Here is a 13,574-nt window from a genome sequence, read left to right as displayed (position 1 = left end):
TGTGGTTCAACCATCTGAATTTCTCATTATTCAATGAAACAGCTGCAGATAGACCACAATAGTCTCATTTTTGAGTTTTATCATCAGCTAAATATGGAATCAATTCATTGCATGGCTTAGTCTTTGTTATATTGCATTGTTTGATCTTCCTTCTTGCCTCTATTGGCCAGAGAGAGTACGTTCATCAGCAAGATATACCACAGTTAAGTGTAATATATTTATTGCTTATTACTTACCAAATATAAAAAATAATAGAGTTCAATACAGTAAGGACTTAAGGTATTTATGGGAGATAAATAGGTGCACAGTTAATTGCTCTGATTCTTTCATCCACTACCATAATTAAAACCAGTTTCAGTCATGTGCTGAAGACCTAATTTCAATATATGGTTATAAATTGTTTACTGTACATTGCAAGAAATTTAGTTGTTTGGTTTTTTTTGACTATAGCAAAGGAATGCTTTTCCATGAGAATGCTTTTCTAATTATCAATGCTAAAGACTGTGAGAGTGAAGAGATTTTAAAGACCTAGTATTCTGAGGTAGCTTTTAAATGTGGCTGTTCATGAAGAACTGTCAGTGTATGCTAGGAATCTTCTGAATACCTCTATCAAAAAAAAGCAAAGAGAGCTCTTGAGGGACTTCATTATGGATACACCCCATTTATGAATTCTAAATAGGCATTCATTTAGAAAATCAAGTCTAAATATTCAGCTCAGCTGTGATATCAATGGCTTTGTCTGGATATAGTGGCTTTATATAAGGTATATTAAACTTATGTATTTATATACATAGTACTTAAGGAGTATCCTGCCCTTGGGGACTAATGGCAAAACTTCAGCTACAAGGAGGGAYCTCATACCTTAGAAAAGAAAACTTGAGAGAGGAAGAACCACAGTACATTGATCACAATGTTAGGGTTGGTAAAGTGAAGGGAGAAAGGAATAGGATTGTTGTCAATGAATATATCCAGGAAAATGAAAAAAAGCACTAGAAAGGAGGGAGGCATTTAAGCTAAGGAGCGGTATTAGCACATGGACAAATAGGCATGAATGCATTTACAATGAATGTTAAAGCGGTAAGRTATTCTCTGGGAGTAATGGGGAAAATATTCCAACCTATTTCTGTGCTGGAGCACGCTAAGTTCCTGAAAGAAAACACGTAATGTAATGGTGGCCATCTGCGTTGATTTTATGTTCCTCAGCCTGTTGTAAGCAGGCTGGACTATCAAAGGTAAGAAGACATTGCCCTTGACTTTAAGGTGTTAGAGAATCTTTTCTAATTATCAATGCTAAAGACTGTGAGAGTGAAGAGATTTTAAAGGCCTAGTATTCTGAGGTAGCTTTTAAATGTACCGCAGTATTTTGAGTTGGGAGTGTTTGCTTTGCTCTTTTCTCCATATGCAAGTGGTCTATTCARTCTTCAGTACATCCAAGGATTTACGTGGCACTGGTCATATTATACCCCACTGCCCCGAGGCATATAGTGGAAATGTGGAAGCCCCCTGACTCAAGGGCAGACTGTACTGTAGTGCAGCAAATCTGCACTAAATACCAGCAACTTCCCTTATTTCGCAGAGGAGTGATAGGTGAGTTAGCTCACTGCTCCTAAGCTGCTCTTGACTGTACGCCATTTCATTGACTGTATGACCTTCTTACAGACTGAAGTTGGTATTTAGATGTTGTTCAGACACCTTCTGTGAGAGCAAAATCAATACCACTGACTCAGTTTAAAAAATAAGTGAAGTGGAAAATTTCTTGCCCACTCAGTGTTAACCGTAGCTGGCCAGAGGAGGACGTGATGTGTAAATGTGTGAAGCCAGGATGGTGTCAGAATACCTGAGACATAATCCCTCCCAGAASTCTAAGTAGTACAAGATTATACTGCGTACACACTGAGATGGTGTATTTTTCCCGTGCTTATTGGCTTGCTAAATTCTTGAGCAAAAGTGCGCTGGACAAGGTAGGATACAGACCCCGCCTCACCTTTCCACAGAGGAGGGAAAACTCTTTTGTGGGAGTACGCCTGAGCATGGAGTCTGTAATTTCTGTGGCTATTATATAAAAATATGCTAAACGTGTGTGTCAGTGAAGAATAGGAGAACACAGAGAGGGGAAACAGGGAATTCTAGAGCAGTCCTTTATCCTCTCTTCCRTAAACTTGCTCTAGCTGTAACGGGGAAATAGGAGCCAGAGAAGTAAAGGTAAGTGAAGCTGTTTTGTTAGTACACATATTATTTTTACAAAAGAAAAAAAGAAAAAGGGCTGAATTGCAGCAGAAGCTTGGCCACGTATCTGGAACAGTTTGACAAGATTTTCATCCAGTACAGAAATCARTATGACATACGACCTGACTCAAAACTTCTTGTGGCTGCTGCTTCTGTTGTACTGCTAGACTAAGACCTTTTCTAGAGCCGATGCTGGTAGAGTTGRTCTACCCTACTTAAAATTATTTACTTAATAAACAAATTACCTGGAGAATACTATGTTTAGTATTTAAAATGCATGACGTGTGTTTTATGCGTGTAAGATACATCTTTGGGAAAGAATCATCTTTTCTGATAGTCTGAGCTGTGGCTTGAAGGTGGCATGGGCTTGAGTTTATCTGTGTGGGACTCCATAATTCCTTCAAGGGAAGAGGAAAGTAAAATGCTATTTTCTAGTCAGACAAGACACCTTCTGAATATTTAATTCTTAGTACTGAAACCTAAGAAGATATACTATAACTAATAAACCAAAAGTATATTTTGTTTGGGGGCAAAATACTAAAGATATTTTAGGAGACAATCACCAAACTTGTTTGTCAGTGGGCCCTGTTCTGTAAAGAGCTGAGCGCTAAACACATAGTGGAAGCTGAAATACGTAGCTGGCAACTCATCCAATATCCCCAAAAGCTCAGGATGCAACATAAGCAGGCATTAGTACTGGCCATTGCCTAARAGAATGTGTATGCATGTAAATTGAGGCAATGATGAGATCATCTGTTATGTAGAAAAAAGCTTTTTACCTTTTTGCCTTTTTACCTTTTTTTTTTTTTCTTTTTACGTGGAGACTGAATAAAATAGTTGATCCAATCAGCAGTAAATAGAGTATACTTCATGTGTGAAAAGAAGAAGCAAGTCCAACTATTTTTCGGGTAAGTCTGATGCAAATCTGTGGACCTGTATACTCATATGATCTCCGCTGACATGGGGGGAATGGGAATCTGAACTGAGAGCAGGGTGCTCTTTGATGCTTTTATGTGGTTTGAATGAATGTGCACCCTGTTTTTTAAGGGTTTCCCATGCACACAGCAAGCCTGGAAGAGTGGCTGGACCATGTGTGACTGTGTAYGCTGAAGGGCTCCGCATGGCTAGCAGCTCTGACAGGCAAGTCACAAGTGGTTCATATCCAGGGCTTCACTTTTCTGTTCCTGCTAAAAGCTGTGGCSACAAGGCTTGACTGTGAGGTTATGGATCGAAAGCAGTAGTGAAACACAGCTCCCTTGTGCTGCCGGTTTGCAGTAGGTGTCGAAAGTAACTGAGGAGACTAAGGACGAAGAGAATTGGCTATTATAGTGAATATTATTCTGGAGTAGGCAGATGTGTGGCTGTCTTGCAGATTTCCAATATTGCATACTTTTTTGAACCATTCAGTGGCAGCTTTAGGGCAAAGAAGAAATTATTTTTTGCCCTTCCTGTTCTTAAATAAAGCAAACTAAAAAATCCGGTACATTTTTGGACAGAATGTGAATGAAAGATTTTAAACCACAAAATKCTTTAATCTTTTACTAGGAGTATACTTTTTTCCTTTCTTATTTTTGTAAGAAAATTACCCAGAAATTTTGTGCCTAATGCAACTAAACTGAGAAAGGAAGGGATGATGAGGTAGAGGAAATTCCTGTAAAGGAAACAGACTCAACACAGTGCTCAGCTACAACTAACCACAATTCTTATCGTGTAGTGTAGGATGTGCAGGTAAGATTTTCAGATTTTTTTTTTTAATGAAAGCATTTAACTTCAATTTTTAGCYCCCACCATCTGCTTAACAGGTGAGTTGGCTTTATTTTCTTTGAATATGTATTTTAAAGTATATCAGTTTTAGTTGCTTAGACAAACAAAGCAGTAGCRCATTATAGTAAACAGCTTCATTACATAGTCTGTATTTTTGCTTTATAGGTATGGTAGAGCTTCTTTATTTTCTCTCCTGTGTTTAAGATTATTAATCTCTTTACTCTTATATTCAGATTAGGTTGCCTTTCAAGTGATGTTAATCCAATACAACTCATAGATATTGATAGCTCTGAGACTGAAGTGAGTCTCAGCCAGATCAGCATAGTAAGCTGTGGCTGGCCACTCTCTGCTAGACTTCAAGGCTATCGTGAAACTTGGTGTTGCTCCCAGTAAATTTATTATGATTTATTTTGCTCAGATTTTGTGTAAATACTTGAAGCAGACTGTGAAGTAGAGATTTGTTGCTATCTTGTGAGAATCCTTTCAGAGTTGAAACATCGGCAAGATAATATGGTTTTTATTCTTCTCTCTTATTTCTTTTTACCACAGGAAATTATGACAAAACCACACTAATTTCCTTTGTGTTTAAATTGCTTTCCAGTGAAATGGTGGATACTGACAAAGATAAAGTCAGTCACTGAGTTTGTCTTACCTTGAGTCCACTTGCAGGGCAAATCAGCAGCTTAAGGCTATCCTGTTTCAAGGTCCCCTCTCCTTTGATAATTACTGTCTGCTTCTGCTGAGAATTTTTCTCCTCATGTCAGGCACAACTAAAAGATGACACRTCTCAAACACTTTATTTCACATGTTATCATATTCTTAATCACTTTGAAAATGAGAATTTTCTGAGGACATCTACTGGAAGTCTTATCAGGTAGCCAAAGATTCGTGAGCAAAACCTGACAAAAAGTAATACAGATTGCTAACCAAAGCTATAAAGTTCATTCGTTGCGCCTCCCTTTCCCACTTCCTTCCTCATTCATGCAGACCCTTTGAACCCAAAGAGCACATTGTTAATGTGGCAATAAACTGATAATACATCGGTGGCACTATCAAATACTTAGTGAACTATCTCTTAATGTGATTTCCCTACATGTAGCCTGCCTGCCCCTGATTACAGACAAACAAGCAGCTGAGAAGTAAGGGYACAGGGATGGTTGCTACTTGATACAGAAGGATGAACAAGATTTAAAATCTTTTCACAGCTTTCATAGATCTAAAGTAAAGTTGTTCAGTTATATTTGAAGTATGTCTTAAAGAATCAACCCCTTCTCTCAAGCACAAATCTGTTAAATAAAGAGGTCAGAGTGGAAGATCAGTTTTCTCTCTTGCTGAGAGATACATTGCAGAATATTGGTTTTGTTCCCCACAGGTTACATCTGGTCTTGGTAGAACATCTGGTTTGGTAGAATCCTTGCTGAGCACTGGATTTTGGATGATGTGTTTCTATCCTGTTTCATGCTAGGTGGAAGCTCTGGAAGGAAGGGGAAAATGTTTGGAAAAAAGCTAGCAGGAAAAAAAAGGGGGGTTGATTCAATCTCCAGATACTGTGCTAGTATAGGACATCTGTATGACATTTGGAACCCAGTGGCAGTGAAAGCATTGCAAATCAGCTCCAGACTTGTGAAGTAAAATGTCCTTCTAAACTTGAAATGAAGGCCATGTCCACACCCTTCATTCTCTGATTAAATCAAACGTGTAGCTGGCTACTCATGGAGACACAGCCATCCCAGTATGATGTTAAGTTGTGGTTTCAGGAGAGTTAATCTAAAGGGCTCACTGCTACCTGATTGCAGAAGTCCTGCTCTTTTCGTTTGTCTCTTTTCTTCCACTCCCAGCTATAAATACTCCCACTGCTTATCTTGTGTCAGGTCAGGAACTCCTCAAGTAGTTTTCTGATGGTTTAGCAAATTGAATTGAATTGGGTCATTGAAGAGCACCAGAGCTGTCACAGGCGAGATGCTGGACCAGTTGCCTGGGATCAAGGGGCAAGGGAGCTGGGAGGAAGATGAGCAGATGAAACCTTTCCCTTTTAACAACAGTAATCTATTAGGTAGCTCACTGACTCAAGAGACTGCAGCATTAAGTCAAATGCAGAGCTCTTAGGCTCTGCTTGCTACTGGTACCGGTGTGCCTTTGCCACACTGGCTGATGGGTGACATAAATCAAAACACCATCTTTTATTTTAGACACTATGAACAGTGCAGAGATGTATCACCTATGTATGCCTTGGGAGATGTCTTTATGTTTGTCCTAAATACAAATTCAAAAGAATCAGGATCTACTAATCATTTTGCAGTGGATATGACAGTCTCCCTAAAGTTTAAGATGGCCTTTGCTCAGTGCTAGTAGGAAGCTCCTTCTCTTTATTCAGGCTTATTCGTTGGCTTGGAGCATTAGGAGGATTTTAAAATACGTGTGGGGATATGACAATGGGCAGCAGCTAATTTTGAGGGGTAAGACAAACAAATAGCCTACTCTATGTGACTGTTGAATGTAAAAATAGATCATTCCATTCACTTGCGAGGAATAGAGACACGCTGAACTGAATGATGACTAAAGTGCTCCTTCCTCYGTAAAATAGTTGCCTGAAAAAGTGCAGAGTGGGTGTTCTCTTCACCTTTGTTGCTAGCTCAGTGTTCGCTGGATGCTTTGTTGCTGCCTGCTCCTGTGAGTAGTGTCTGATTTGCATGAGGTGCCAACCAGTTATGGAGGAACCCTTGCCTGGCTTGTTCTTTTTTTCCCTTGGGCTGACTCAGTGCATCTCTGGCAGCTGTGCAAATGCAGAGTCACTCTGTGGCCCAATGAGCAAAGAAAAACTCCTCGAGTTCTTGGTTGCACAGTGCGAACATCGGCAAAGCATGTTGCGCTTACTCACTGAATAGGGCAGTACACAAATGTCAGGCGCAGGCATTGGGTATATTCTTACTAAATACCCAAATCAAGCCATGCCCAACCTGGATGCATGCTGGATAGCCTGCCTTTGCTCTAACCCTGTAGTTGAGAAGGCTGCAGGATACTCAGCTCAAAATTTCTTGACAGTGGAGGTAAAATACCTCCTTCAGCAGGGTTTGGGGTTTCAGCCATGGCAGTGCACTGGRCTGGTAACAACCCTCTGGACCCGAGCTGTGATGTAGGGGTCTGTGTGCAGCACAGACTGCTCCACTTGTCCCCTGGGGATCAGGGACCTCCCAGTCTTGGCTCACAGACCACATACCACACAGCTGATACCTCAGGACAGTGTGGATATTACCCTTCCCAGCATGTTTCTGCTAGGATCATTCGGGTAGTGTAGCGCTGTATTGTGGTACGGAGGTGAGGCACATGCCGGTAAGCTGTGGAGGAGGAGGGTTTCGGGGTTGATCTGCTGACCTTAGCAGAGATCTTGGGGCATGTCTGTGCTAGGCAGAAGTACAGTCCAAGGGGAGCTTATCTGTTGGGTTAGCTCCAACGACCTGATGTCCACACTGTACATATTTTGAAGAGTTTTACTTCCAAATAGTTCTAGTCCAGCCCCATGGACTGAATGCTATTTGCAGCTATAGCTCTGATTTAGTATAATCCCAGAGGAATCTTGTTCACACACACTGGGCCTTCTCGCTTTGGACTTTCAGATACAACAGAGTCTGAAGGAAAAGCACTGGGGATCACTGCCAGTTACACCTTCCTCCTAGTCTGCTGCTAGTGGTTATCTCTAGCTGAAGGCTGATCGTGTTATCAGTTATTTTACCATCTACCTTAAAGAAAAGGTTTCTCTTACTTCCTTCAACAAGAGATACTGAAAGACCTACAATTCTGCTACAGATCTGGAGCTCTGCATTGTTGTAGGTATCACTTGGAAATCCACCTGTGAGCAACTCCATGCAAGATTCGTTTAAAGAGATTGTTGCATGTTCTTGGATATCATCTATCCTGCGTCTGTGTGAAACAGTATGAGCAGGAAGAGCATTGCAGATCACATTTTTAAAATACGCAGTATCCAGGAAATACTTTCTGCTGATGTTTATAGAGCTACATAATGAAATAYGCAACCATACCTGTCGTGTATAATGTGGATTATTATTTGCAACAAATGGCTGTTTTTCTATTTTACAGCAAGCAAGACGATTCTTAAAGAAAATATCTCTGAATATCAACCAAAAATGATAAAGAAAATTATACTTGCTTTTTACTGGATCCTAGCATTATTTGTTGGTGGGGCAGAAGTTAGAGAGATTAATTTGCCAGGTAAGAGGCTGCTTTGGTGGGTTTTCATGTTTGTGATCCTTTCTAACAGCCGAGAAAAGTGAATCTACAGTTTACCATGCCTTCATGATTTTTTTCTGCGCTTATTTGTGCCTGTGTAAGGCAMACAGCTGTATGCAGCCTTTCTGCAGGCCTTTTAAGTGTTGGTAGTAGAATTGGCACTAAATATGATGTAAAATACTGTTCCCCAATGGAAAGAAAAAAGCAAAAGTGAAGGAGAATTTCTGAGAATTGAATGGAGAAAATGAAGTGCTGCTGTGACTCCTTGAAGTCTCCAGCACCTGGTCTAAGTGCATGGGAGGAGGAAGAGAAAGGCAGGCTGAGACCAGTGTTAAAGTCTTCTGCCCACATAGTCTATAYGGAGGAGCTTGATCAAGTTCAGTTTGCAGAGAGAAACTGAAACTGCCAAGAATCTCCCAAGTGGGCAGGTGATGAACCGAAGAATTCATGCCCTCTCTTCTGCTGAAGTGAAATCCTGCTATCCTCCCACTTTCAGACTTTGAACCCTCTTTGGGGTTACCACATCCTGACTGGTCAGAGAGGCCATGCAGCAAGGTCAGTCAGCCTTTAGAGAAACTGTGGTTAGGATGATCACAGATTTCAGAATAYAAAAATGTGTTTAATTTTTGTGGCAGCAGCTATAACATAAAAGCAGAAAGATTTGAAAGCGACGAGAGGATGACAAAATGCTTGTCCCTCTTAGGCTGAATAGTGAGTGGGGCAAGTAGGCTATGTTTCTTCAGATTTTTCATATTTATGTTGGTCAATCCCTCCTCCATTAATTTGAAGCGAACTGGGAGAGCTACGTCTACTCTTCTTGAGAGATGACATTTGACAGGTTAGCACTCATTTGAAAATCTTAGGTTTGTAGAAAATCTTAAGCTGTTTTCACATTAGGCTTTGAAAAAGGCCTATAAACCTCTGAAAACCTTTGAAAACCTTAGAATAAACCCTTGAGAACTTTGACCAGTTCCATCTTTAAGGAAATCAACTTTGCATTAGGCCAACCTAACATCACATAACAAAATATTTGTCTTGAAGAAAGGTAAAAATATATTTTTGCAGTGTTCCTAATTTTTCTAAAAGCATGAATGCTTTGTGTTCTTCTTAGGTGATTCTGATATTTTGTTGTCCTGCTTTTCAGGATGTCCCCATGTAAAACCTCAAATACGGTATCGTGCAATTWGTAATGAGGAGTTTGTTTTACAATGTGCTTTACCGGATAAAGATGCTACCCACATTTTTAACAAGTCACTTCTAAAACAACATGAGGTGAAATGGTTCTGGCGTCGGAAAAATGAAGAGCCACTGAAGGAGATTACTGAGAAAAGTTCTAACCCTATTCACAAGGGGGATGCACTGTGGTTTAAACCAGTAGGAGTTAGTGCTTCTGGAATCTACATCTGTATGATAGGGTATGTAGTGGGGCAAAATGCTTATATTTCTATGCAATAATTATTAATAATAATTAGTTATTAACAAATAATACTACTTTTTTGGTTTTGTTTTATATATTAAATGTTTAACCTGTTTTTCTGCATCACCTAGGGAAAAAATCCCATGCCTCAAAATGATTCTGGAGGTTCAAACAAAGAGTGAAGCAAACTGTTCAGATTATGGCACAAATACACTGTATCTTCTTGCTGAAAATGGGAATTCAATAGTTTGCCCAGGAACAAAATGTTACAGCCCAATAAAAAAGCCAAATGTGAAATGGTACAAGGTAAGATTTGCTGTCTTAAGCATTCAAGAAAGGTCAGTGCAGGTTTTAAGCCTAGTTCACGTTTAGGTGCCACAGGTCCCTGAACTTCTCTAGCAGACTGAGATTTACAACCTCAGATCAGAATTTTGTATTACTATATATCAAGTCTGTATGTAACGGTTTTGAAGAAAGTGAAGGTTTCTTGTTTCGCAGAAGTTGGTATGATTTTGAATCTTTTCTCATTCTTAAAAAAATACAATCCATGCACACAAAATCATTCTATGAAATAGAAGGCTAGAAATGCTTTCTYTTCAGTTCCTTGAAATATGTTCTTTATAAAATTTGTACATGACTGAAATATAAACTTTAAATTTTCTTTTGACATTTTAAATTCCAAAAATATCAAATGTACCAAACAAGGAGCTTTGTTAGAAACACAATTATTTTAAAATTAAAWTTTCAAAATACTTTTTCTAAGACTCCCATTTTTAATGAAAAACTATATCAGTGAAATGTACTTACACCTTCTTTTTCAAATGACCATTAAAATACAAAAATACCAATAAAATAAAAAATGCAATAAAAGGCAAGCTAATATTTACTCCATTTATAAGGATTTCACTATACTATATAAACCTRTATAATTTTATCCAATGAAAATGACTGAAAGTTCCTCAATTGTGCATATTTCTACATGGTGTTATAGCATTATTTATTCTATCAAGTGGAATCATCTAATCAAAGCTACTCTTCGGTTACTTTCAAAATTTAAATGAAGCATATCTCTACCTAKGTCTTGCTCTGAGGCCCACTGAATTTAAAGAGAGTCTTTCCATTTTGCATTAATGGATTTTTTTTCAGAAATTTGATTTAAAGAAAATTGTTCATAGCCCTAGAGATGAGCTTTTCAAAAAATAGCCAGCCTTCATCCTTTTGAAAGCAGTGACAGTATTATCAAAACTCAGTCCATCTGAAAACATAATTTACTTCTTGGAAAAGAATGTGAAAATGGCTTCTAATCATTTATTTGCAAAATAAAAATGCCCAATCCTTCATGAAACAAAGAAGTGATCCTTTTCTTTCTTTTTTGGTTCTGGAACTTTATATAAATTGATGATTTCATATTTCTCTCTGCAGCCATGAATGTTAAAAATTGTTTTAAAACAATTTGAAAGACTATGAGATTCCAATATTATAGAATCCAATGGTTTAATATAACTGACAAATGTCCTCAGACTCCTAATAAGGCTTTTTGTGGCTTCAGTGAGAAGAGTTTGGCTTAGCCCTACCATTACATCAATCCCATGACGGTAGTAATGTAGATACTCTAATTAACATCATTAACATCAACAGAGAAAAGCGACATCTAATCCTTGATATTCTTTTCTTCTTGTTAGGATGGGCGTCAAGTAAAACTTCAAAAAGAGAGAAGTAGCCTAAAGTTTGAGCAYAATGAAATCTACTTGAATCCAACCTATGACAAAGATGCTGGAATGTATGTCTGTGATTACACTCTATTTGACAACAATACTGAATGGACAATGCGAACCATAGTTACAGTAGAAGTCATCAGTGAGTAATATAACAGTTCAGAATAAAGTATCTTAAGTGAAAAGATGTTTTCTCTATTCTTTCCTACACTATTTCTCTCTTTTGCTCAGGCTCTTCTGCAAAAGGGGCATGTTTTCCTCTTCAGGTTCTTTTCTTACCTTTGGGGCTATTCATGTAAAGTCTTCACAATCTCTTTACACCTTAGCTAACATTTAGTCTCATAATCYGAGACATATATAAAAATAAATTAAAAATCTTCAGCTGGTCCATAAACTGGATGAGCTAAACTTTCATTAAAATCCTGATCCAAGGATTCTGAGCATMTCTCTGGGTGTGGACTAGAACCTTAAATGCTCAATAATAATGTATAACATACAGCACCATAATTTTCAAGATCTGATTTTGCCTTGGATTTACTGTCATTTCTAACAGTGGGGATCACATCTACAAAAGGATCTCTAGATCTGGAGGTTGAATTCATAAAACCCCAGTACGTGCCTATGTTCTCCATCTATTTTATGTGGAGTTTTACTGCTTTATATGGATAGTCACGTACTAGGAGGGGGTAACACTGAACCTGCACGGGAAATGCGAAAAATAGAAGTCCATCTCAATGCTACCTGTGTCCCTGAAGTAGAGGATTATGTGAAAGCGGGAGTTGCAAAATCCCCTTCTGCAGTTAGAAGCCAATTTGTGTATTGTGGCATGGAGAATTTCATCTTTTCACTTGACAATGATGAGAAAGGTGACGTTGGTGGGTCCATCTTATACRTAACAATTTTATGGTGGAGAACTTGCAGGAGACCTGAGAGCAACATGAATAACCAGCAAGTCACTTGTTGCCTGCTGTTTTGGGGAAAATATTACGATGTGCGTGACCTATTCTTTTAGGCCTTATGTGCAGTAGTAAATAGAATTGGCCACAGCCCTGTGGCCCCATGATATGGCATAGCTCTATATCTTATATCYCTCCTCCAAAACATGGTGACCTTTCCTGATGATTATTGGCCTCTGCTTCTCTTCAGCTCAAGCCTGGACATTTGYTAGAGTATTAGTTGAAATGCACCAAAATTGTGGAAGAGAACATGATAGCAATTACATACCATGGATGAAAGAGCCTATATTTGTTAGAAGAGAGATTTGGTTATGCTTTTCCCCAGACATCAGTGATTGACTGCTGTAAGACACTTATCAGACACTCCTGTCACTCCAATCAATCACAGGCATCCAGAGGAAGGCACAGCTACAATCATTCTATGTCTTGAGGTAGAAGGACTTTTGATCTGAGCAAGTATAGCTGTTCTGCAAAGTGGGCCACTCTGCAAAAAGAAGCTTTTTGGAGTGAAAGAAAGGATAGTTTGATGAAAACTGGTTCTATCATCTAATGGTGAGAGGGTTCCTCTGAAGTAGCTGGTCCCTGCTCTGAAATGATTAATACATTTTATACTAAAAAGTCGTGGGAAGAATGCGTCAGGACAGGACCTGGAAACCACATTCCACCACCCTTTCAGAGCTCCTTGTGCTTGGTTACAACAGCAGATGCTAACTCACTCTTGTCTCTAGCTGTATTTCTGCAGCATTTTCCAAGCAGGCAGGAAGTTGCTCTGCTTTCATTCCGATCAAACCAAAACTGAACTAATACACTGTGCTTCTCAGTTCTTGTCCCTCAGTTCATAGCATGGTTGAAAAAACAGCTGAAAAGGGCCATACACTCTCTGAATTTTGCATCATTTTCTGTATTGTGGCTTGGCTTTAAAAAAAGAAAAGCAGTGGAGCACCATTTCCTGCAGCGTAGGACTTTCCTAGAATATTGGAGCTGTGGGATTTAGCCCCTTTGGGCAGCAAGGGTAACTGTTTAGATCACAAACCATATTGTAAAACCGTATTGTGCAAAGCGTGGATGCCATTATCTGTACCTTTGGTAGCTCTTCATTTGAAAAAGCATAGTTATTTTAATGCAAGTATTTGTGTTGTATATTTAAAATGTAGATGAATGTTGATATGCTCTGTGTATGTTTACTGGGCATGGAACTTGTCTGGGCAGGGAATTGCTTTGGTGGTTAGGTTCTTCTTCTTCTTTTTTTTT

General features: G+C 38.9%; 1 protein-coding gene across 1 annotated transcript in view; it reads left to right on the top strand.

Annotated features, from left to right (window-relative positions):
• The first annotated feature begins 8,102 nt into the window (after window positions 1-8,102).
• The window catches only part of IL18RAP (interleukin 18 receptor accessory protein), a 14,482-nt gene continuing 9,010 nt past the window's right edge, over window positions 8,103-13,574 (top strand). Inside the window, exons 1-4 of the mRNA XM_085320814.1 lie at window positions 8,103-8,217; window positions 9,380-9,650; window positions 9,784-9,958; window positions 11,335-11,509. Coding sequence (XP_085176940.1) covers window positions 8,133-8,217; window positions 9,380-9,650; window positions 9,784-9,958; window positions 11,335-11,509 — 706 coding nt within the window. The 5' untranslated portion in view covers window positions 8,103-8,132. The remainder of the gene's footprint in view (window positions 8,218-9,379; window positions 9,651-9,783; window positions 9,959-11,334; window positions 11,510-13,574) is intronic.

Source organism: Rhea americana, unplaced genomic scaffold, assembly GCF_003343005.1.
Source record: "Rhea americana isolate MKP2758 unplaced genomic scaffold, rheAme1 scaffold_66, whole genome shotgun sequence".
NCBI lineage: Eukaryota > Metazoa > Chordata > Aves > Rheiformes > Rheidae > Rhea > Rhea americana.
Note: the sequence above shows the minus strand (reverse complement) of the source record. Positions and strands in the feature narration are given on the sequence as shown.